Source organism: Siphateles boraxobius, unplaced genomic scaffold (assembly GCF_051911475.1).
Source record: "Siphateles boraxobius isolate OS27281-9 unplaced genomic scaffold, OSU_SipBor_1 8, whole genome shotgun sequence".
Taxonomy (NCBI): domain Eukaryota; kingdom Metazoa; phylum Chordata; class Actinopteri; order Cypriniformes; family Leuciscidae; genus Siphateles; species Siphateles boraxobius.
The window spans coordinates 10,853,006-10,876,930 of NW_027509208.1; the positions used below are offsets into that span (position 1 = coordinate 10,853,006).

The window sequence follows — 23,925 nt, forward strand, 5'->3', positions numbered from 1 at the left end:
ATATTATTTGGTTTTACTCATTGTAATTGATGAGTAAGAGAATTTGGCTTTTGTTTTTCCTCATATTTATAGGCTACTCCTGTGAAACAAGAAGTCATGGCTAGACAATTTCATGTTCTATAGTCACCCTGGCTTGCTAAAAAAAAAGAAAAAGTCAATATTAATGGGAATATATTTCACAGATATTTTAAGCTCACATATAGATCTCAAACATACTTCACTCATTAACAGTATTCGAAGCCATGTTTTATAAAGGTTATTACTTTATTTTATACCCCTCACATCTAACACACACTTTGAGTTTAAATGAAATGTCAAGTGAATTTTGTTTGCTGTGTGACTAATACGCCATTTACTGACTTGCAATCTTGCGTGAGTAAAATCTTGTCTGAAATGAATGACTGAAATCAGCCGACTATTTAATGCATCAACTATGAAGATGCTCCTGGTTTAATCTAGAGAGGACCCAGTAATGTAGCGGTGGGACATCAGGTAGTCCATGATTAGAGATGGAAACCAGCTATCAAAAACAGAGAATAATGATTCAAATAAAACCTTTTAACAGCCTGTCTGCTAAATTGACAACACAACAACTGAAGGTCATCTTGTCTGTTGTAAAGGCATCAAGACAACAGAAGAGAGCAATCTCCAAAATAAACAAATGTTTAAGGGGCATAAATCATATCTATCAATACTAAAAACAAATCTATCATATATAAATTTTGTGCTTTCAAAATAATAATAATAAAAACATTTCATCTACAGTATAAAGCATAGAAATACACAAACACCATTTTCAAGTATACAGAACATGAAATATCACATAAAATACAGCAGACAACATCAGATCAGACCCGACTTAAAGAGAAGCAAAAACCAATGTTTGTGAATTTGGGGTTAGACATTGTTTTTAAAGGTTATTTTAACTCGCTCATGTGAAATCTAGCAGTTTGTAATGTAATGTAAAGGCGTAACTGTAATAATAAATGAAAGTGATTTTCAGGAGCTCTAAACTGAGGCAAATGGGTCAGTTAGTATCCATGTATGGGTCGGAACAGCATTCTGAGTAAAACTAAAGCAGTTGTAAAAAGCAGAGAGGGAACAAACACACAAACCATGCACACAAAAGCATAATGGCATTACTTTTACATGTGCATGTGCTTTTACTACGGGTGATGGTTTCTTTTCTGTGTGTTTAACGACTTCTCTGCTATCCAAAACCATCAATTAGACCATAATGTTATTGCAAAGGATTATTAGTACTATTTGATTAAAATGTCTGAGTGTAATCTTTTTTTTTTTTTTAAACATGCTATCCTTCAATCCCTCACTCAAACCTTTACAAATGCTATATCACCTTTTCAGTTTACACACACCACGACCAATCAGAACATGAGTCTTCAGGCTTGTCATGTCGTCACTCCTCATCCTATGACAAAGAGCCAATTACATGCAAGCTGAAGCAAATATGGATGGTCAAACCAACCTTTCTGATTTCTTCATCTGGTATTGATGTTTGTTTTATTTCAAGCAAATGACCATCAGTGACATTATTCACAGGCATTTGACCAATCGGCTCACAAAACAAAACTTCCCTCAAAAACTCAGTCCCTAGAAAACTAAAATAAGTTAAATGTTTTTCAGAATTCATATTGTTCTTGTCATGACTCAGATCAGCTTCGCTATGCTTATATACAGTAAAGTGAGACAGTACAAGGCACACATTAAATGTCTTTGAAATGTTACAGATGCATAAATTAACAAATCCTATCACAACTTCATCTAATGTGCTAGAAATAGGGTACCTAGTACGAACGGCTAAAACTCTCTCGCTTCTGTGTGTTTTTAAGAAAAGAATTTGATCTAATGCTGAACGACTAGGTGGTTTTGAGATTTTCATAAGAATGTTGTCAAATCTGATGACTGTCATTGTTGGCAGACTCCAGCAGTTGGATCGGTCACAAGCGGCCCCGTCCTACTGATCACTGCTGCACATCAATCTGAACTATTAAGTCTGAAGTTCAGTGTTGTATTTTCAGAGATGGAGAATTTGATATCTAATTATTACATTCTAATTATTAGACACCATGTGCGTTAGATACTGTCAACAAAGCTGCCAGGAAACAGCCCGGTTCGACCGTTTCTCTGAAGTGTTCCTTTAAACCAGCCGTCCTCTCGTTTTCTGTGCACGAAAACAATGTCTCCCTCCTTGAGTTCCAGCTCTGCTTCGCTTTGGGGAGGGTAAGACACCACCACACGGTACCTGGAGGAATAGTCAAATATGATGTTTAGAACTCAGGCAATGTTTCTTCTCAAGTATGAAGTGTGAATGTTGATTCCTGGGTGTTATTGTACCTTTCGCACACGATTGGTCGTCCGTCGTGCTGCATGGAGAGGAGGGAGGAGCACGGTTGTCGTGGAGGCGGGGCGATCGGGGCAGTGTTGTCCTGGGAGCTGCACCTGTGTGACGCTGCGTCTGTGTTTGACACAGAGAGCTCAGAATCCATCGGACAGGCCCCAGCACGACCGTTGTGTCCTACCGCCACCGATGCTGAGCTAGGCGGAGCCATTTCAGGTCCAATGGCACCATGGGGCATCTCCATGACAATAGATTGCTCCACTTCCAGTGTAGGGGAGGATGGGGGAGATGGACGGAGCTTCTTTTTATTAGACAGCAGTTTCAGCAGGCCTTTCTTCTCTCTCTGAAATGACACATTTGATTCTCAAAGAGGCTGAGTGCAAACACCCTTTTACGCAAACATGTAGTTCCGGAGCGATTTCACTGTTTTATATGATTTGACTGTAACCACATACATCGACATAATAACATTAATAGATAATTCATACATTAATAGTTTGTGTGTTGTAATTTTATAATGCAAATTTAGCACTGCTGCAGTTCATTTTACAGTTTCCCCTGCATTGTGTTGATTATTAGGGACAAGAACATTTATTATTTGTCAAATTTGAATGACATTTTAATAATTTTTGACGGTATGAGGGTTTAATTTGTCGATTGAGCACTGCTGTGGTTAATATAACAACACTCTCCAACAGCATAATGTTACTTTTAATTCTTTTAAGATGGAATCCTAGTCAGATTAGAATGATATCTTGGTTTTATATATCACTTGTGATTGTACTTTCTATAGGTATGGCCAGATGTGCATTCTACCAGTAACATTAGAGCGACAGCACTAGCGACTTCACAGTCGCAGAGACAGAGACTAGAGACATACAGCGACAAAGTCGCTGGCGGTGTGAACGGGGCTTTAGTTCAATGGTCTTACCTTGCTGTCTTTATCCAATCTACAAGCAACACCATGATTTGCGCCTGCACCCAGAGATTTTGTGCTGCCAGGGTTCACAGGAAGTGTTACCACAGAGACAGGTCTCACGACATCACCATCCAAAGAAGCAGCGCTAACATTAGGAGGGGTCAAGGAGGCGGCTGCACATCCCATAGCCACACCGATTCTGGCTGAGGAGGATCCTGGGCTGGAGCCGAGGACAGGTGAGGCCTGAAGAATCACAGCTGTGCTAGGAAGGTAGGCCACAGAATTGTGGGATTGGATGGGTGTCACTGCTGCCGTAGGCCGGTCCTGACTATGATTCACAGCTGGTGGGGGAAAAGGTGGAATATGATTTATAGTTTTAATAACAAATTTGAATGTCCATGATAAAGAATATATATATCAGTGGCGGGCCGTGCATTTCACACCTAGGCCTTCAGTGGTGTCCAACCTGAATTAATAACTTAGTAGTGTAGCAGCGCACAGACTCTCTATAATTGTTGTGAAATTGCTGTTTTTATGTTGCACCGGCAGTTATTGGGTTAATGCGGTGAGTTGGGAAATGGCCGGTAGAGAGAAACGAGCGAGTGAGTTCGGCTTGTGCGTTAGTGTTCAGTTGTTCTTGCGTTCTGATAATAAGTTCAAAAGTGGAGCCTCCCTTGTCTTGTCCTTCAAGGGTTACAGTCCCTTGTCAGACGTTACAATAGTATTAATGTTTGATCGTTTGTTTTTAAATTAAGTTTCGATCATACATTTCCAAGAAAAATTAAGAAGAAAATCAGATTCACCCGGGGGAAAAACGGGGCCAAAAAAGCATTTTACTCACCAAAACTACTGATAATTTGTTTAACACGATTTCCATTACACAAGAGTAGATGTTAAAACTTCATGCTGATTTGTACTCGGCTTTCGCCAAGATAAGCACCAACTAAGACATAGCTTTACAATAACCTATGCTTCTACATCCATTTACCCTTCTTTCCATATGGTGATGTAAATCTCCTTCTGTCTAGTGTTAACACGCGTCAGCACCCACAACGGCTGAAACCACAGTGCGGTCCCCCCATGACAACCGTCTGGATTGAGCTGAGTAGGGGACCTCTCTAGGGTCTTCAAGTGGGCACCTTCTGTCCTCAGCGTTTCGTCGACTAGCCCACGACACCTCAAGAGGGCTCGACAGTGACTCTGGCGTCCCAGAGTCACCCCCCTCCGTCCCCCACTCAACTCAGCCCAGCTTCCTGACCTCTACTTACCTCTTGCTGCTGAGACCTAACCACAATCTCACAATCTCTCCGCAACCCAACCATACGCGCCAACCCGTTTGACTAAGGCTGTCGAGCCCCACTGGTGCATTAATATGCAGTTTCAGTGGAAACGGTTCAGTACGGCATACCACCTACCACAAAACACAATATCTGCCCAACCACCCGTCATTCACGCAATTTACACAGGAACGTAATTACTGTAAATACTATACAACCTATACAAATAAACCAACAGTTGCTGCTTAGACCTAACCACAATCTCGCAATCTCTACGCAACCCAACCATATGCGCCAACCCGTTTGACTAAGGCTGTCGAGCCCCACTGGTGCGTTAATATGCAGTTTCAGTGGCAACGGTTCCGTATGGCATACCACCTACCGCAAAACACAATATCTGCCCAACCACCCGTCATTCACGCAATATACACAGGAACGAAATGACTGTAAATACTTTACAACCTATACAAATAAACCAACAGACTCTTCAAGTTTTCAAGAAACCGTAGCATGGCGGCGTGTACACAGCCAGCTAGAATCTTTCCGTCTCAACCACAGCCAGTTGCTGCTCCTTTCTGCTGCTTCAAATAAGTTCTTTACTGTGCGACGCAACTCTTGCCACTGAATCCGACGTCTCTGAGGAACCGGGTTGTAGAGTGTGCCACAAAACCTCGACAACCCACTTCCACTGGATAAACCTGGACTCTCCATCCTCGCTGTTCTGCTTCAGAGGCCAGATGAGCATACCGCAGTTTCTTCCTCTCATATGCCTCATCTACCGCATCCTCCCATGGCACTGTTAATTCTATCAGTTGAACAATGCGTGCTGATCCAGACCACAAAACAATATCTGGTCGTAGGTTAGTGGTGGCAATCTCAGGTGGAAAAATAAGCCGTTGATCAAGATCAGCCAGCATCTTCCAGTCCCTAGCAGCTTCCAGTTGTCCTGGGCGAGAATTGGTGTTAGCACCTTTTCTTGGTGGTTGCTCGCCTGGGCGGAGGAATATTGTCTTCTGCGTGTAATGTTTTGCTAGAACAGGCGGCAACTTATTGGTCATACTACGCTTGCCTTCCAATGCTAAAGCCAAACATCACAATACTTGGTCATGGCGCCAAGTAAACCGACCCTGGCTAAGAGCCACCTTACATCCTGTCAAAATGTGCCTTAATGTGGCAGATAATGAACACAAAGGACAAGAGGGATCCTCTCCTACCCAGAGGTTTAGGTTCTGTGGTGATGGGAGAACATCATATGTTGACCTAATAAGGAAACTGATCCTACTCTCTTCCATTGACCAAAGGTCTTGCCAGCCCATTTTGCGTTGTTCCACACTCTCCCATCTCATCCACTCTCCCTGCTTGGCCTGGGAAATGGCCTTTATACATCTCATCCTCTCCTCCTGCTTTCGCACCTCGTTGACTACCAGCTTCCTCCTTTGAGCTGGGCCTGCCTTATGCCATTTAGGAGGAGCTAAACTGAGCCCAAAACCCCCTCTTCCATGCTGTACCTGTCCCACGATATCCCCAATTTGAAGGTCAGCCTTTGCCTCTACTACAGATTTCTTTGCTGACCACTTTCTACCAGTTTTTACCACAGGGGCTGCCTCCCTTACACATTTGTCGCGTGACTCTGCTAAAGTCATCTCCAGTCTGACCTTGGCACACTTAAACTCCTCGGTTAAAGCAGAGACTGGCAGCTGCAATACTCCTTTACTATAAAGTCCCACTCTGCTGAGGCAGCGTGGAACTCCCAACCATTTCCTGATGTATGAACTTATTAACGCTTCTAGCTTATCCTCTGTTGTCAAAGAAACCTCGTACACAGTCAGTGGCCACAGCAACCTTGGCAGTAGACCAAACTGAAAGAACCAGAGTTTCAGTTTGCCTGGTAGAGCACAGCTGTTTATGCTCTTCAATCCTTCCACTGCTTGTCGTCTAACTTCTCCCACTCAAACTGTGTCCTTTAGATCCCCATCGTACCATCTCCCTAAGACTCTTCACTGGCTTCTGAGAAACTGTTGGTATTGCCTCACCATTAATGAGGAATGTTTTATCTACTACCTTGCCTTTAATTATTGAGATGCTCCTTGATTTAGAGGGCTTAAATTGCATTCGTGCCCATTCAATATTATCTGTTAACTTCCCCAATAACCGATTAGTGCAGGCTACCGTTGTAGTCATGGTTGTCATGTCATCCATGTATGCTCTGATTGGTGGTAGTCGCATCCCAGAAGCCAAGCGCTCTCCTCCTAATACCCATTTTGATGCCCTAATGATTACTTCCATTGCCATGGTAAAAGCCAGTGGAGAAATGGTGCATCCTGCCATTATTCCAACCTCTAAGCATTGCCATGTAGTGCTGAATTCTGGAGTTGAGAAACTAAATTGCAAATCTCCAAAATAGGCTTTCACTAAATTTGTTATCAACATCGGTACCCAGAAAAAATCAAATGATGCCTAAAGAAGCTCATGTGGCACTGAACCATATGCATTAGCCAAATCCAGGAATGTCACGTGGAGCTCCTTCCTCTCCTTTTTAGCTGATTGAATTCGTTGCCAGATAACACTGATGTGTTCTAAGCATCCTGAGAATCCTGGAATGCCCGCTTTTTGAACCGAAGTGTCAATGAAGCCATTCTTTAATAGGTAGGTTGACAAATTCTATCCTCATTTCTTTCCTCAAAAAGACTTACATTACTCTGTTGTAGAGGTTATCTGTGCGTTTCAGTCCCAACAACCTTTTCTATCGCCATCGAGGCTAATGCTGAAAGTGGAGTCTGTCTCGTCACATTTCTGGCATCAGTTTTACTTCACTTTAGGGCTGAGAGTGTCCGCTCGACAGAAGCAGTGGAGACAGGGACAGTCACCGCAACACATGACGATGTGTACAGCTGACCCATGCTCTCACATAGAGTGTTCAACCAAATCAATGAGATCAGCGGGACTTCTGCCTTCAAAATCAGACCTGGCATACATTACAGTCAGTCAGTTCTGTTATTAACATACTGGACAGATCGAACAGTGTGCCGATGATTTTTAAAAATGTTCAAGTAAAGTATTAATTTAGTGCACGTGAGTGTACAAATTAAGTATTATTTGCTAAAAAATTATAATAAATGGCAAAACTACTTTGCTACTCTACTACTTTGATTTTCTTTTTTTAAGAAATCATTTTTATTGAGGCTTTTCTGATGAGTTTTAATTCCGAAATCAAAAACATGTTTGGAAACATCTATATCAGGAGCACATAGGCATGTTTTTGTATTACAATTCTTAGTGGTGTTCCTTATTCGGTGTGTGAGTGCTTGATTTCTACCTGTCCTGACCGCACTGCGTGCCTGGTTAACAGTCATCTGTGACGTCACATGCATGAGCCCTTTGGGGTGCTGACCAGTGGGTATGTGTGCAGCTGTTACTACAGCAGCAGGCAGTGAGCAAGATGGGGTGGGATTGGGGCAGACTGGAAGGGGTTTGCTGGGATCAACACTCCCCAGGGCGGCTCCAAGAGGAGCAGAGGAGGGGCTAACAATGGTGACGCCACGTCCAGCCTGGGAGCACAGGGTCAGGGGAACTTTTGGCTGACTGGTGCCAGAAACAGTCCTGCAGTAAAAGAGAAGTGTGAGGTTCAAGACCCTTTATACTGATATGCAGATCTTTTTTTATGCAGCTCTTATCCTGAATCTTTTGTTACAGCAATGCATTTTACAGCAAATCAGCAGAAACATCCATTAATTTAACACATTCGCATGAACATTTAAAGGTTCTGTCTAGTTACATTCCTTTTTACGTCATAGGTCTGATAAGGGAAAAACTACATTTAATAGGAGTTGATATAGAAAAAAAGTTACTTGACTGTGAGGAAGACATTTTGAAGACCTCTGTACATTGAATATAAATGGCTAATCATGATGAATGTTTTTCAGGTCATGCATTTCATTTAATAAGTGAATGATAATGTCTGTAATTCTCATGCCAGCCACAAGGGAGTGCTGAGGTAAAAAAAATTACTTCATTGTCAGTTCATATCATGTCAGTTTCCAAAAAAAAAAAAGTGACTTGCAATCAATTGGTAATCGACATTATGATTGATAAATTCTGTCAATAAACCGTAACTTTTATTGAACCTGGAACATTCCTTAAACAATTCCATGTGTTAATGTGACCAGCTTAGATTTATCTGCAAGTGTTGTGTGAGCTTGAAGGATATAAACCACTGGAAAGCCAGAGGAGAATCTAATCTTTCCTTAGCTTACAGGGTATATGAGTGATAACATGTATGAGTGATAACATGTACAAATGTGTGTGTACCATACCTGTTGACAGGACTCATGTAGTTACCAGGGAACACTCCAATCTTGCCAGTGTGCATGGATGTTCCTTTAAACCAGCCGTCCTGACAGCGCTCCAGCACCAGAAACATCTCTCCCTTCCTCAATTCCAACTCATCTTCCTTCCGGGGTGTGTAGGGAAACATCGCCACATACCTGAATACCACATACAACTTTTAATTAGTTTATCCTTTTTTATTATTAAAAAGTTTGCCTTACATTTAGTACTTATGATCAAACAGGGGTTGGCGCTGTTTCCACATGGCTATCATGCATCATCACAATCTACATAATCTTAATTTCCAAGGACACCAAAAAGGCATGAAGTCTTTAAAAATTGCCTTGTAAATGGGAATGTCATGAATAACAGGCATACACATATTCCACTCAGGGCACTACGGGCGAATCCAACAGAAATCAGGTGTGTAGTGCTGCGTTTAGTTAATATGAAGGCAAAAGGTGAAAGGCGAGGGATCAGAATTTAGGTTAAATCCCCAGAGACAAACCAAGTCCACTTAGAGATGACCTCTGACCCCTCACCTGTGTGTTCAGTCACGCTCAGCTGGCATTGGGTAATAGCAGAGAGGTGAGTTACAGTTGAAAGGACTCTCTCATATTCTCTTCAATAGCATGCACTATAAATTGAATTAACGTTGTATATTTAAAGTGTGTGGATGTTCTACTCACACTGTAGGTCTCTGACGGCCACTCTGGTCACCCACGGCAGGTGACGGCCTTTGACTAGCATTCAAGGCGGCAGCGCCGACAGCTGAGGACCGAGACTGAGGTGGAGGCGGAGGTGGAGGAGGAAGAGCATCCTGAAATAATCAAACACATCTGTTAATATATCACACAACGCCTACTAAATTATGCAAACCTAAGAAACAAAGCATTTAAAGTAGCCTACATAAATTCCTGTTTTGAGCTACTTTAATTCTCATATCACTGTGCTTTCATATACATAACTCAGATTTATGTGTAGCAGGAAATTATGTCAGAGAGATCCCAACAAGTTTGGACAATGCCATTAAAACCATAATCCCACTGACTGTGACTTTCCAGCTTGTGTGTTGGTTGCTAACAAGCAGGGAGTTTGGCAGGTGTTGTGATTGGTGGATATCCAGCCTGGGCTCCATGTCTGGCTGAAGACGGATAAATCGGTTCCATATGGACCAATGCACACACACATCTGCAAACAGACTTTATGAGCCCAGTGGCACCACTACGAAAACAACTCTCACACTATAATGCTTGTTTTTTTGCTTTAAGTCAAATTTTTTTCTCAGTAAGATCTGTTCTTTTTTAAGTTCTCCTACAATGCATTTGTCCACTAATGCTCTTGTCTAATTTGTTTTATGAATTAATTTGTCTTGTGTTGTTATTGCTTAATGTGGATTTACAGCAATTAGAAAATAACCGTCTTGCTCTCTGGTGCTTTTAAATCCTGTATGCGAGATATGAGAGGCAACTGATGCACATTAAAGCCACCATTACAAAAACAATGCATTGAAAACAAAAGAAAACCGTACCCACATAGCACTACACAAACATCAATCTAAGAGAGCCATTAGTGTCCACCCTGAGGCCCACACAACTCCCTGAAAGTGTGTGTGTGTGTGTGTGTGTGTGTGTGTGTGTGTGTGTGTGTGTGTGTGTGTGTGTGTGTGTGTGTGTGTGTGTGTGTGTGTTTTATTGAGGGCGATCAGATGGCAAACTGTCCTCGTTTAGAATTAGCACTTGAGTGTATGTGTATGCAAATATATATGATAATGAGAGAGAGAGATTATATTCTGCCTTGTTTATGTGAGTGTGTTTCCATTTTGATGAACTATGGTTTAAACGTTTGGGGTCAGAAAGATTTTTTTTAAAGGACACATTAAATTAGTCAAAAATGACAGTAAAGACATATAATGTTACAAAAGATTTAGATTCCAAATAGAAGCAGCTTTTTGAACTTTCTATTTATCAAAAAATCCTGGAAAAATTATATCACGGTTTACACAAAAATATGAAGCAACAAACGTTTCCATTTTTGATAATAATGAGCAGTGACATTTTTTCACTGTATTTTTATTCAAATAAATGCAGCTTTTATGACTTTTCAAAAAAATCTTACCGAACAAACTTTTGAACAGCAGCGCACACTGTTAATGCTTAAATTGAGTAAAAAGATCATGTTGAATTCTTCATTAAGCACTCTGCTTTAATACTGTTTTGCTTTATATGGGATGAATTAAGAAACATAACATCTTAGAGAAAGTTTTTAGCTCACAGCATGCTGGGTTTTACTGTGCTAAAAGTCATTGTTATTCTCAGCATGTAAATAAAAAAAAAAAAAAAAAAAACCTTAAGAAGCTGCATCTTTATATTCTTTTCCTTTAAAGCATTGTAGCAACAGCCATCAAAACAGTCATTTAGTTAAAAAAATCCACCGCCTCCAACAATAAACTTTAGGACAACTGCACTCAGAATCCAAATACCACTCGCACCATAATCATTGCATTTTTAAGTAAAGATATTACCATGATAACTATAGAACTTTTGGGGAAAAGATGTCAAAATTGATCAAGATCATCTTTAACTCATGGATATCGTCAATACCATTAAATTGCAACACCCCGGCTTTCTCAGTTTCATTCTGTATTTGAACAGAACGCATCTTGTGTGAATGTCCCTTAAGAAAATATATTAAAAAAACATCAAATTTTGCACATCCCCCATAGCACTAGAGAGCAGATAGATGCTGTAAATATATTGTACTTTAAACCGAATTCTTTTCAAAAGTAATCATAACTTGAATTTTCTAAAACTTTGATTTTAAACCTGACACAAAAAGGAGCTTAACGATTCTGTTAATTCACCAGTTTTGGGTCAAAACAGAAAATCTTGAAATGGCAAATGGCCACTTATTTGGCCTGGCTTATATCAAGTAGCATTGAGTAATAGGGTTGTGTGTGAATACTGATGTACAGACAGGGTCACTTTATATATACAGGTCAGAAGAATGTGATATGAATAAATGATAGGATGATGAAGATTTTTGACATACTAAGTAAATTTATAGACTCACCACTGGAATAGAGGGATAGCTGGTTTCTGGGGGAAATGTGAAAACGGTTGCTGTGGTGACAGGACTGCTTGGTGGAGGAGTAACAATGAGTCCCGTTGTGCAAATGTGAACCTAAGAGAAGACAAATAAGAAGAAATGACAAGTTAATCAACCTTTCCTGAGCCATTCCCGCTCCTGTATCATCAAGCAAGTGAAAGCACAATATGAGACACTGAAATTCTGCTCAAGGGATAACACAGAAAGGCATATAGGCGAGAGAGATTTGGGCAGATAGCCACACACGTATGTGCACCCGATGACTGCTGTTTAGACAAACTAAATGTAATGCAACTAGACATCTTCTAAGATGCATGTCGGCCTGACTCTACATTTGTCGTTCATGCCTGAAATCAATCCACCTTAAGAACAACACTGATGGCCTAAAAATGTCATGACCAATGAGAACTTGCCTTTGGTGAACTTAAGCATGTGTCAGAAATACTTTTATTCTAATTGGTCAGCTGGGAGTGCATGAGCACATTAATGATTGGTTGACAGAGAGCATATGCAATATTTAGAAGATTACTAAAGATTTCAATTTCAAATAAATGCTGTTCTTTTTAACTTTCTATTAATCAAAACCAGTGTTGTGCTAGTTACTAAGATATAGTAACTAGTTACAGCTACTAGTTACTTCATTCAAAAAGTAACTCAATTACTTTGTTGATTACTTTACCAAAAAGTAATGCATTACTGTTAAAAGTAACTTTTTAGTTACTTAACAAAAATACATTATTTAATGTTCCCATTAATGTTCTTTTATGCGTTATGGTCTACACAAACACAAAACTGACTTAAATAAAATAGTTTTTAAAAATTACTTTCTGTTTAAGTCAGACCAGCACAAACTGAATATATCACAAGGATTTCTGAGGTGACTCGCTATGCTGACTCACGATCTTCGCAGTAGTGAACGCGCCAGAGAGAAATGCACATTTCATACGGATTACATAAGCAGATAGCAGTCTGTAGTCTGTTTTCTTTCGTTTTGAATTGTTCTGTTTAAAAGTAGACATGTCTGTGAGGCAAGTAGGTTACCTTATACGCCGAGTTTCGGTTCATTTATGAGACGAGCTCCAGTTCACGCGCTGGCGCCTCCATTTCGCGATTATCTATCGTCTTCTATATTTACTTCTTATTTATTAAATCCAGGCAATTGGTTGATGAAACATTGATTAAAATTAAGATGCAATTAATACAAAACGAAATTCACTTTAAAGAAAGGTTTTGTACTTTCTGTTTGATGTCTCTGTGAAAGTTTTAAAGCATATTTTAGTGCCGCTTTCAGAGCGCTCACGTACGGAGAACTGTCACGTCCGTAACATTGTTTCTTCCTCATAAATGCGAACACTAAAAATAAAATAAAATAAAATAAATATTTTGTTCTGTGGAGACTGAGAGCCAACCCTTCTTCATCTGGTGGGTAGTATTACTTTGGTTTGCGCAGTGTAATTCACAGAATTACTAAAAAATATTTTAGGCCTATTAAATTCAGCCCGTATAAATGTGCATTTTCTAAGCTTAGAAAATGGACAAAATTCATTTGATTCTAATCATAATCTAGCATTATTGTGAAATTGATTTCTTTATAGGCTATTTGCTATTAGTATAGTAAATCCTTATGTTTTTATCCAACTAGGCTATGTGTGGGCCTTATGTAAAATACGGGACAAATCGCTTCCCTTATTGATTTGATACGGGACGCATCATTTTACTTGTAAATACGGGACGATTCCGTATTTTAAGGGACGGGTGGCAAGCAACCCTACCACCAATCCTACAATGCGTCGCTGCTGCAAACAGGTTAGGCTGTAGGCTACACTTCAGCCTAAATTAATTAATTTAAAAAAGTAACGGACAACGCACCATATGGTAACGGTAACGGAGTTAATTTATTTAAAAAGTAATGCGTTACAGTACGATTTACTGTCAAAAGTAACTGCGTTACAGTAATGCGTTACAGTAATGTGTTACTAGTAACGCGTTACTGCACAACACTGATCGAAACTAACTTAAGCATATGTTGAATTATCCAAATATATGATCAACTTGGAGTCAACTGTCAGCAAAACAAAGCAAGTTATTTTTGTATAGCAGATGTTTTAAATGCTGAGATGAACTTCTATTTCACCTTGTCGGTTGTCTCTGGTCAGTGATCAATCACATGGCATGTTTCCAAAACAAACAGCCCATAAAACAAAGATAGCACTCTTCAGGTTACATACTTTCAAGGGGTCATGAGCCACCTGAGCAACTGCCACTGAGTCTCTAGCTATTTTAATTCTCCTTCTAACAAGAGTTCATAAATGAGAAATAAATTTAAAAAAATGAAGCTTTATGCCCAGACTTTGTGAGAAAACACTAATAAATGGATGGACCACCTAGGGCAACTACAAGTGAAGTATCTTGTATACATTATATTAAGTCCTCAGATGTTGGGATCACAGTGCTTCATACAGAACCTTCATAAATAAAGTTTCAGGATAAACCGACCCTCTGAGAGACACTACAAACAAGCGAGAATCAAACAGATTTGTAGGTTCAAAGGGATGTGCTGCAGATATGTTCTGTGTTGTGACATGTCTATATCAAGTCATGAGCGAATGATGTGCTCTTTTTGAGTGAAACCACTTCATGTGTGCTTCAGCAAATCGGACACACGAGTCTTCAGACAGACAATATAGAACATCCATAAAAGAGAAAAATTTGCTCCTTGTGTCTAAAGGTATTTAGAGAGGAGCTCAAAATAGTCCAAATCAAAAAATAGACACGGACATAATTATACAGAAAATTGCAATTATTTCAAGTTCGATTTAGTTTCCTGTTCTTTCATTCTCCCTGTGCCTGAGGGAAATGCAACTATTCTGCATATTGTATGTCTTGAGGTGGCATTTGTCATTAATGACATGGCTTTTTCTCCCTTCTTCACCTCAGGTCCAGATTTAGATCTGTACATCTCACTTCGTGACCGGAATGTTCCCTAGCCAATAAGCCCAAACTACAGGCTTCTCTGGGTTAGCCTCTTCTAAATTCATTGCAGGTAATGAAATGGGCATGAGAGAAGGCCAAACCATTTCAAATCTGCAAGAACTGACACTGCTCTCCACACTAAAGAAAGAAAGATGGACTGTTGTGTGTGCATATAATAAGAGTATTAAGAGACTTAAAGCTGTGATAAAACTGAAGTAGTGAAAGATAATTTCTGCCATATTCTCACATATATCTGATGGAAAAGAATTTTCAAAAAGTAAAAGAATGTAGGTCAGGGCCTTGGTTCTATCTATCATTTTTATCCGAACGATTGAAAAAGTACAGCATGTGTCACCAGAGAGAGAAGTGTTGTTTCACTGGAAGCTAATCAGACAAGGTTAAAATGTTTTCAGAAAATTTCACCTGCACAGACAAATCATTCACAATAAGATTAATAATATAAAGAAAATAGGGTGAATTTTCATTTCATGCCAACTTTATACAGAATGTAATATTGACAGCTAGTGGTTAAAATGGGTACTGCAGTCCTAATTCAAAATATTGGGAGAGGGTTGTTTCTCCCACCCCCTCCTCCTCAGATTGAGGACTCAACAGGAATAAGAGCAATTCACAATGGAAGACGTCGAGCCTTACACTGTAAACTGATGATTTGATCTATCCGCGTTTTAATATGCGTCTGGTCGTAGAGCTTATTGTAGATACCGAGGCATTTTAGGTCCGGTAGAATCTGCAATCTTTGATCCAGTTCGTTTGCTGGCTTCCATGGCTGATATACACTATGGAAACTGGGGTGTTGAAATACTATTGGTTATATTGGCAGCTGGCGGAATCTAACAGAGGAAAACAAAAACAGACATTCCAACTCGGAACGCACATTTCAAAGTAGAACAACTGGCTGTAGCATTGTTTTTCAGAGAATGTAAAATTAACATGATATCTACATATCCGAAACATAATATGGTATTTTTATGCTTTAGTATAGTCAAAAAATGACATGTAGCACGAGAACTGCTCTATTACATAAAATATAAAATCAAGTGGCATACAAAAAAAGCATTTCTCAGAACTAACTTTAGCAGAACGTGTCCAATTTTTGTTGTTGTTTTAAACAGAATATCTTCTGCATGAGAGTGTTGAGCTGGGAGCTAAAGCTGAATGTTTTCTCCTCAGAGATCTCACAAAGAGTAAGTGCCAGAGGAGTAAGAAGAAGTACATGAGAATCTGTGTGTGCATCACTGCAAACAGCATATCTGCCTGCCACAGGCCCGCTCAGCTTCAGGGTACATCAGATCTCAAGTTGGACCCCACAGGTTAGATTGTACAAGGTACTGAGTGAGTCAATGTGTGGGATATGAACATACTGGAGGGCACACAAACGCTCACAAATACTGTGTTATTCTCGTTGACACAACACTTCCTGACGGTGAGAATGACATCAGCAATGGCCGATTGGATAAAATATGCCAACAGCTGGATGATAGCACAGCTGCGCACAGACCTGCATTTCCACAATGCTGAAATCATGCAAATTAATTTTGCCAAATACTTTTTTCTTTCAAGGATCCTATTGTAATTTAACCCCCAAATTTATATGAGATTAAAGGGTTAGTTCACCCAAAAAATTGAATTCTGTAATCATTTACTCGCACACATGATGTCCCACAGCTGTATGACTTACTTTCTTCTGTAGAGCATAAAAAGAAGACATTTTGAAGAATGTTTAATATTGGAGTCCATTGACTTCCATTGTATGGACAGCAAAAACATAGACATTTCTCAAAAGATTTTCTGCAGAAGAAAGAAAGCCATCTGGTTTTGGAACGAAATGAGAGTGGGTCAATGATGACAACATTTTTATTTTAGGGTGAACAATCATTAAGGGTTTGAGCAATTAACTCATTTTGTACTTTTTTTTTTTTTACCACAGATATCCCTTTGTTATAGAAAGTTGAGAGACCTTCTTGTTGGTAATTTGGCTTTGCTCATGAATATTAATTAGACTAACAATTCATTATTTAATGGTTAAATTATATTTTAACATTTTGATAAATCATCTATGTGATGTATTGATATGTAGTACATATACGGTTTTTCATTTCTAAGTCATAATTGAAATGCAAAAAAACAACGTTTTACAGAAATGGTAAAAAAAAAATGAAAAAAGGAAAGTCACTAAAAACAAATTCTTTCGAGTTGTCAATTTTCGAGCTGAAAGAGCAATCATTCTTGCAGACCTATTCAACTCAAATGAACTTGGCATACTAATTTGATAACTTCATTCCTACATCTGCCATTGTCAGCCATGGGATTTGGTAAAGTGTGATGCATACCTGCATGTCTAGGACGATACTCAAATATAAGTAGGGTATATTACCCTTATATAACTTTTATTATAACTTTTAAAACCTTTAAACCAAAGTTTCAGCTTTAAGTCAGTAAATTAATATCAGCAACCTGTGCTGAATTTAGCTTTTTTTATGAGCTGCAAAAATTGGAGGGGAAGTCTGAAAGCTGTGTGCTAAAGAGAACATTGTTGCTGTCGTTTTCTACCACTAATGACAACCGCAATGACCACTCAGCAAAACATTAAAACACACACTAACGAAATGAAAACTCCTGCTATGTAATTAGAGAAGCATCACTGCTGTGTTTTATAATGCAGTGGGGACAAAATCAGCTGTGGTAAAAAGTGAATGTAAAAGCGCCTATCATTCTTTACCTCTTTTTTATCACTTCAAATATCCTCATCCTTCTAAATGGCATTTTCCCTCCATTTTTCCTTTCTCTCTTTCCCTCAAAGCAGAATTATATGAGAAAGCAATAAGTCTGTGGTTCATATATTCCAAATGTGTCACAAAAATCGTGTAAATCGATACATCACTCTCATAAGAGGGCATAACTGCTGCCACAAAGGAGGGGGATCACTTTACAGGCTCAAACAGGCTTTTATGAGATCTGCAGTGTCTGGATAATTATTAGCGCTAAAACGCCTAGATAGGAATGTTAAAAAGAGCGTGAGAGAAAAAACGTGGGCATTAAAGGGGACAAAAAGAGAGAGGGAATGAGAGAGATGATATCGATATTCGTAGTACTGGATGACATAAAAACAACAGATCAATTCTCATTGTGTTTTGCTGTAGTGCGGTCGCCTGACATCATTACTGATGAAAAAACAAAAAGAGAGCAAGCATGATGAGAAAAAAAAAAAAGAAACAATATGCTGCAAGTATGCAAAAGGTAAAGGAAAAACTAGAACAAAAACACCAATTATAGACTAATAAACAGATGTAGATGATAAATACTCTGGTTACGCATAGAGGAAATGGACTGGTGTCTTGTGTAAATATACTCACTAGGTGTGAGCACAAACACTGTGCTGGTTTCATATTAACACATGATGACGAATTCTGTCGCTTAAGAAACCGTCTCACGTTCTTAAAGCGTTAACACATGTTTGCTAAGGCCACCACACATGCTTCCTCATTCCATCTGCACCAAGTATTCACTCTCATAAAACTGAATTGGGGTCATCTTTCACAACACCCCGTCTCAACAGTTCCTTTATGAGCACGAAAATGGATCCAGACAGGCCGAAACTAAAAGCAAAGAGGTGTAGTGTGTCTTCTGTTGTGTTCAGTGTTTTGTCTCACAGAAGAGGACTCCAGAGGTGATGGATTATCAGATAGGTGATGACATTAATGAAACAAACATCATGGAGAAAAAAATTCCAGTTACCAGTGGGATTCTTATACATTATAATATAACTTCACCTGCAAGAAAAGTATTTAATACTATGAGAAACCGGTTCAACTATAAGAGAATTTCTTCCTCTTACTTCCAGGATTGCTCTTTCTGCTTGTTTCTGGTCAACTATACTATGCAACTATACTTCTTGTTTTTGTATACCTTCAAAAACTTTACCATTTATGTAACAAAATAAAAAGAAGGGAACAATAAATAAAGTACACAAGTCTAAAAAATATTATACACTATCATCCTATGGTTTTGTTACTCTTACACGCATCAAGGCCGCATTTATTTGATTAAAAATAAAGCGAAAAACATAACATTTTGAAATATTACTCCGATATAAAATATTTCTTTCCATTTTCAGCATCATTACTCCAGTCTTTAGTGTCACATGATCCTTCAGAAATCAGAAATCATTCTAATATGCTGCTCAAGAAACATTTCTTGAATGTAATTTTTTTTCAAAGATTTTATGGAAACCATGATACTAGATACTACACACACACACACACACACACACACACACACACACACACACACACACACACACACGGTTTAACAGGGCATTTTTTTTAACTCTTTAGTTTAATAAATAAATTTGAAATCGTTACCTGGAATGACAGCTTTGTCTGTAGCACCGCTAGAAAGTAATTTATGAATGTTTCCAGACTGTTTTGATGGTCATGTACACACAGCGTATTATTTCAAATATCTAGGTTTGGCTATTTTATTAATGTCAGGAAAGACTAGGCTAGGCCATGGATCTGACTGTTACATTTTTAAGTGGTCTTTTTATTCTATCTTTGTCATTTCATCCTTAGCAAAGCAACCGGAGACATAAAAGTCCTACATTTTTTAAAAGGATTGAAAAAAAATAATAATTAAAGTGAATGTAAAGTAGAGGGGGAATAGCCACATTCCGGGAAATTTCCATGAACACCCCCAACCCACCCCAGAACATCACATGAAATGACAAGTCTGTCTGCCATCTCCTTAGAGACAGCATTGCTCGGCAACCAGTGGAACAGCTGTGAGTGACTGTCATTCCAGGGTTGCTGCGGTAACCTCTGCGAGCGAGTGGTGGGAATGTTTAATGTGGTGGAGCGCTGTCACGCATCAGTGCTCTCAATCGTTGGACAGCATGTCGGACAGTGTGGAATGAGAGAGAGTAACTGCTGACAGAACAGGAGAGAACAGTAAGCTGCTGTGGACAAGCATCGGAGCTCTGGAGTGTGGGCAGGATGCCTGACACGATGCTCACTTTCCTTCCCCTTCAAGCTATTATTTGTAGTTATTTGGCAAATTTAACCATTTGGTACCTCTCCATTGTTGCACATTCCCTCTATTTCACGGTCACTCGACAATTATTTATTGTCAGCTGAAGCGATCATAAGGCAACATACAAAAGTGGACAGATGACCTTTGAACAGACTTAGTGGGCACCTGGATGTAGCGCAGCATATTTTAAAATTAAGGATTTTAAGTTTGTCGATCGCATCTCCAGTGAAGCTGAACACTATTCCTGTCCGCATTCATTTCGCATGGACCGAACGTCACGCACAGTAACATGTTCATGCAGGCTACAATTCTACAAATATCGTTTTTTTGTTGTTGTTTTTTTATGTTGTGTACACTTTTTTTATTTTAAAACAAAATAATTATATCTACAAAGTCAGAATTCCAAGGTTGGAATGCAAAAACTTTGAAGCTCAAGATTTCAAAACTGCTCAGAGTGCAGAACTGTATAAGTCCAGTCACATTACAGTAGGGTTGGGCAAGATGTTAAATATTCACATTATATTTGTGATTATGATGTTGCTTTATAACACCACCATAATAAACACCTTTTTATTTGGACATTAAGGTCCTCAAAGACCATTTAAGCTTGTGTTTATTGACCTTTACTACATTTAGTTATTTTTCTGTTTTTAGTTCTTACATTAAATATGAAATGATTAAATAGTTTCTCTCGGAAAATAAAATAAATCATGTTAGAGTAAGTATATACACTTCTTAAATTGAAAGTATTTTTATTTAAATTAACACTTTCATTCAGCAAGGTCACATTAAACTGATAGAAAGTTAAAAAGTATCTATTTTAAATAAATGCTTTTCACTGTTTCCACAACAATATTAAGCAGGACACATACAGTATTTTAAACATTGATAATAAGAATGATTTCAGATGAATCATGTGACACTGAAGACTGGAGTAATGATGCTGAAAATTCAGCTTTGCTATTACAGGAATAAATTACGTTTGAACATATATTAAAATAAAAAACAGTTATTTTAACACAAAATTACTGTTTTTTATGTATTTTTGATTAAATAAATCTTGGCCTATATCACCAGCCCTACAATAAATAATTTTTTCATGATACAAAACATACTAACAGTACCATAATCAAACATTACAACAACAACAGTGCTATCTAATGAAGAATGGCTAAATGGGTAAATCTGAAAAACAGAATTCACATTGTTCTGCCTATCAGGACAAATGACAGACACTTAATATCTCCTCCCAGAATATGAGAAAGTCTTGTTGTTTAAGGTGTGTGTGTGTGTGTGTGTGTGTGTGTGTGTGTGTGTGTGTGTGTGTGTGTGTATGTGTGTATATGAACTCATCAGGCTGTGTAACCATGGCCACAGCTGAGAAACTGATCCTCAGTGAGAGATGATGTCCTTACCTCCACTCACTATGAGTACCAATCTATATATAACATGGAGAGAGGAAGAGTGGATGAAGAACAGAACATTTAGAGGTCAGACACAGTCATGCTGGAATAATAATCATATTTTCTCATTATCTTCCTCTCCTTTCTATCCTGCACATCCATCCTCTGTTTCCCTATCACCAAATCTCTCCATCCATCACAAGGCTATATGGTTGTCTGATATGCTGCATGAGTGTCAATCCATCCATCAACTCTCACCTGTGAAGGTGCACTGGAGGACAGGCCTCCGCTGAGCTCTCCGATCCGGGCCGCTGCTGTGGGGTTGGAGGAGCTGATCAGAACCGGGCCGCTGATCTCCATGGAGTGTCTCTGAGGTGGAGGGGCCAGGCAAGGCTTATGGGACATAGTTAGGGAGGTGAAGGAGTGTCGCTTCTTACTATTCTTCTTCTCCCCAGTAGCTTTCTGGGAGCCGTTGGCTTGGGGGCCAGAGGAAGAGGATGATGGCCCTTCATTGGAGTCTCCACCACCTTCAGATGGCTTGTCCAGTTCTATGAGCTGGCGAGCTGCACTGTTAAACTGAAAGTAGAAGAGAGAGTAAACAGAAATAATACTTTACTGCACATGCTATTATTATTGTATCTAATTTTGGCCTTTTGGAAACGTTGAGAGCCAGACCTAACCAACAATGCCCTTATGAGCACCAAGGTTCAATACATTACAGGTCACATACATTAACTGCTAGGCCACAGTTCTCATACTTTCTTTATATGCAATCTAATGAGGAGTTGTAGAAAGAGGATAGAGATTGTGATGAATCTTTAAAGTCGGCATGAAACAAAAGTTGCTATAGTCTTTTCTTCCCTATTGTGACATATATCCAAGTAAACCAAGAATTTAAACCGGGATTGGATTTTGTCCTTCAGGAATTTGAAAGAAGTCCCTACAAAGTACTTAAAGTAATAAAGTTTTATGTAATAAATGAACCGCCCCCCCCCCCCTTTGATCTGAAAATCGATCCGATCCATCACGCAAAAACCGCAATATGATCTGAACCTTGAGTTTTTTTTATCTGTTGCACCACTATTAAAAAACGATGGAAAAGTTCAAAGACTCGTTGGTGAACAGTATGTGGGATGGTGGGTGTGATGTGATGGGACAGCAGGCCATGTCTGATTTCATGTGAAACTTAAATCAAAGGTATACGAACAGAGAGTCTACAGGTAATGACACAGCAACACACATTGACCTGAGAAACGCTCTCTCTCTGCACAATGAGAGAAGCCAATCAGACCACTCGTTTGAAGAACCCTACACTCTGAATTCAGCTGATCTAGATCATAAGGATTGATTAAACGCTGTGCTAAACAGTGAATACAGGTGTTGAGTGCTTAGTGCATTCTTGGAATTTATTAATTTATTCAAACATAATCTGATTTGTAAAAGTATTCATGAAACCATATGAGATAGGTACATTGGCGAGAAATTAGACCTCATGCTCAAAACAGCAGGAGTGGAATCAGCAGAGATAAACTACCAGTCAAAAGTGTGGAAACACACTTGATGTTTCTCATGACTTTACAAACCCTTTCGATCCCAAGGCTTACAGTAACATGCTTGAAATAAGTTTAATAGGCAAATATAAATTGTGCCTACATTTCTTTACTAAACTAAAATTTTTATCAAAAACAAAATTGAAATACATGAGTTTGACCGGCTAGAGAAGGAAAAGCAGTCGATAAGTGTCCAGCTATACATGCCAACTTCAAAACTATTTAAAAAGCATTCCAGGATGCATTTCATAAAGTAAATTCAGAGAATGACGAGTGTGTCTAGAGCTGTAATCTAAGCAAAGGATAGTGACAAAGAAAAAGCTAAAATATGATAATTAAAAGATAATAATATAATAATAATATAAAACATTTGATTATAAGTAAATATAATTAAATATTTTGGGTCACTTCTAAACAATGAATAATAATAAATATAAATAATAATGAATTGACTAGTAGAGCAAATGATATTAGACCTAAAGCAACAGCAAATCCTAGAATCAAAAACAATACAGGGCTGCAACTTATGATTCACCAAGCATGTATTGTAATATAATGTAATAACTTCAAGATCAGCTCATCATAACTTAGTGCTGACCTTGCAAACTCAGGCAGACATTAAATTCTCCATTTATGGAGCCACTAAGAGACACATGCCTGATTCCATTTCAAAGTCACTTTGAAAACATACATTTATGGTGGCAGGTGACATGGGAACAGAAAATACTTTCCCCCCTTTTACTCTATTTCAAGTACCTGAGAGAATGTCACTTTTGATGTCACTGGTTTCTGAGATTACTTTCTCAAAAGCATTCACTTGGAAAAAGTCTGGTTTAGTGAAAATTGCCAAGGCTTTTGTGTAAGCTCGAAGCCCCCGCCCCTCTTTTCCCTCGTCCTCTCGCTCTGAGTGAGAGAGATGGAATTCAAGAAGCACCATTCTGACAGAAGCTATTTTTGAATG

The 23,925-nt window shown here is 38.9% G+C and overlaps 1 protein-coding gene across 1 annotated transcript in view; it reads right to left on the reverse strand.

The window, feature by feature from the left end:
- Positions 1–245: 245 nt before the first annotated feature.
- The window catches only part of sh3rf1 (SH3 domain containing ring finger 1), a 55,186-nt gene continuing 31,506 nt past the window's right edge, over positions 246–23,925 (reverse strand). The window contains exons 5-12 of the mRNA XM_077220684.1: positions 21,673–21,990; positions 11,954–12,064; positions 9,571–9,701; positions 8,869–9,039; positions 7,872–8,155; positions 3,291–3,619; positions 2,356–2,702; positions 246–2,263 (exon numbers count right to left, since the gene is read on the reverse strand). Coding sequence (XP_077076799.1) covers positions 2,095–2,263; positions 2,356–2,702; positions 3,291–3,619; positions 7,872–8,155; positions 8,869–9,039; positions 9,571–9,701; positions 11,954–12,064; positions 21,673–21,990 — 1,860 coding nt within the window. The 3' untranslated portion in view covers positions 246–2,094. The remainder of the gene's footprint in view (positions 2,264–2,355; positions 2,703–3,290; positions 3,620–7,871; positions 8,156–8,868; positions 9,040–9,570; positions 9,702–11,953; positions 12,065–21,672; positions 21,991–23,925) is intronic.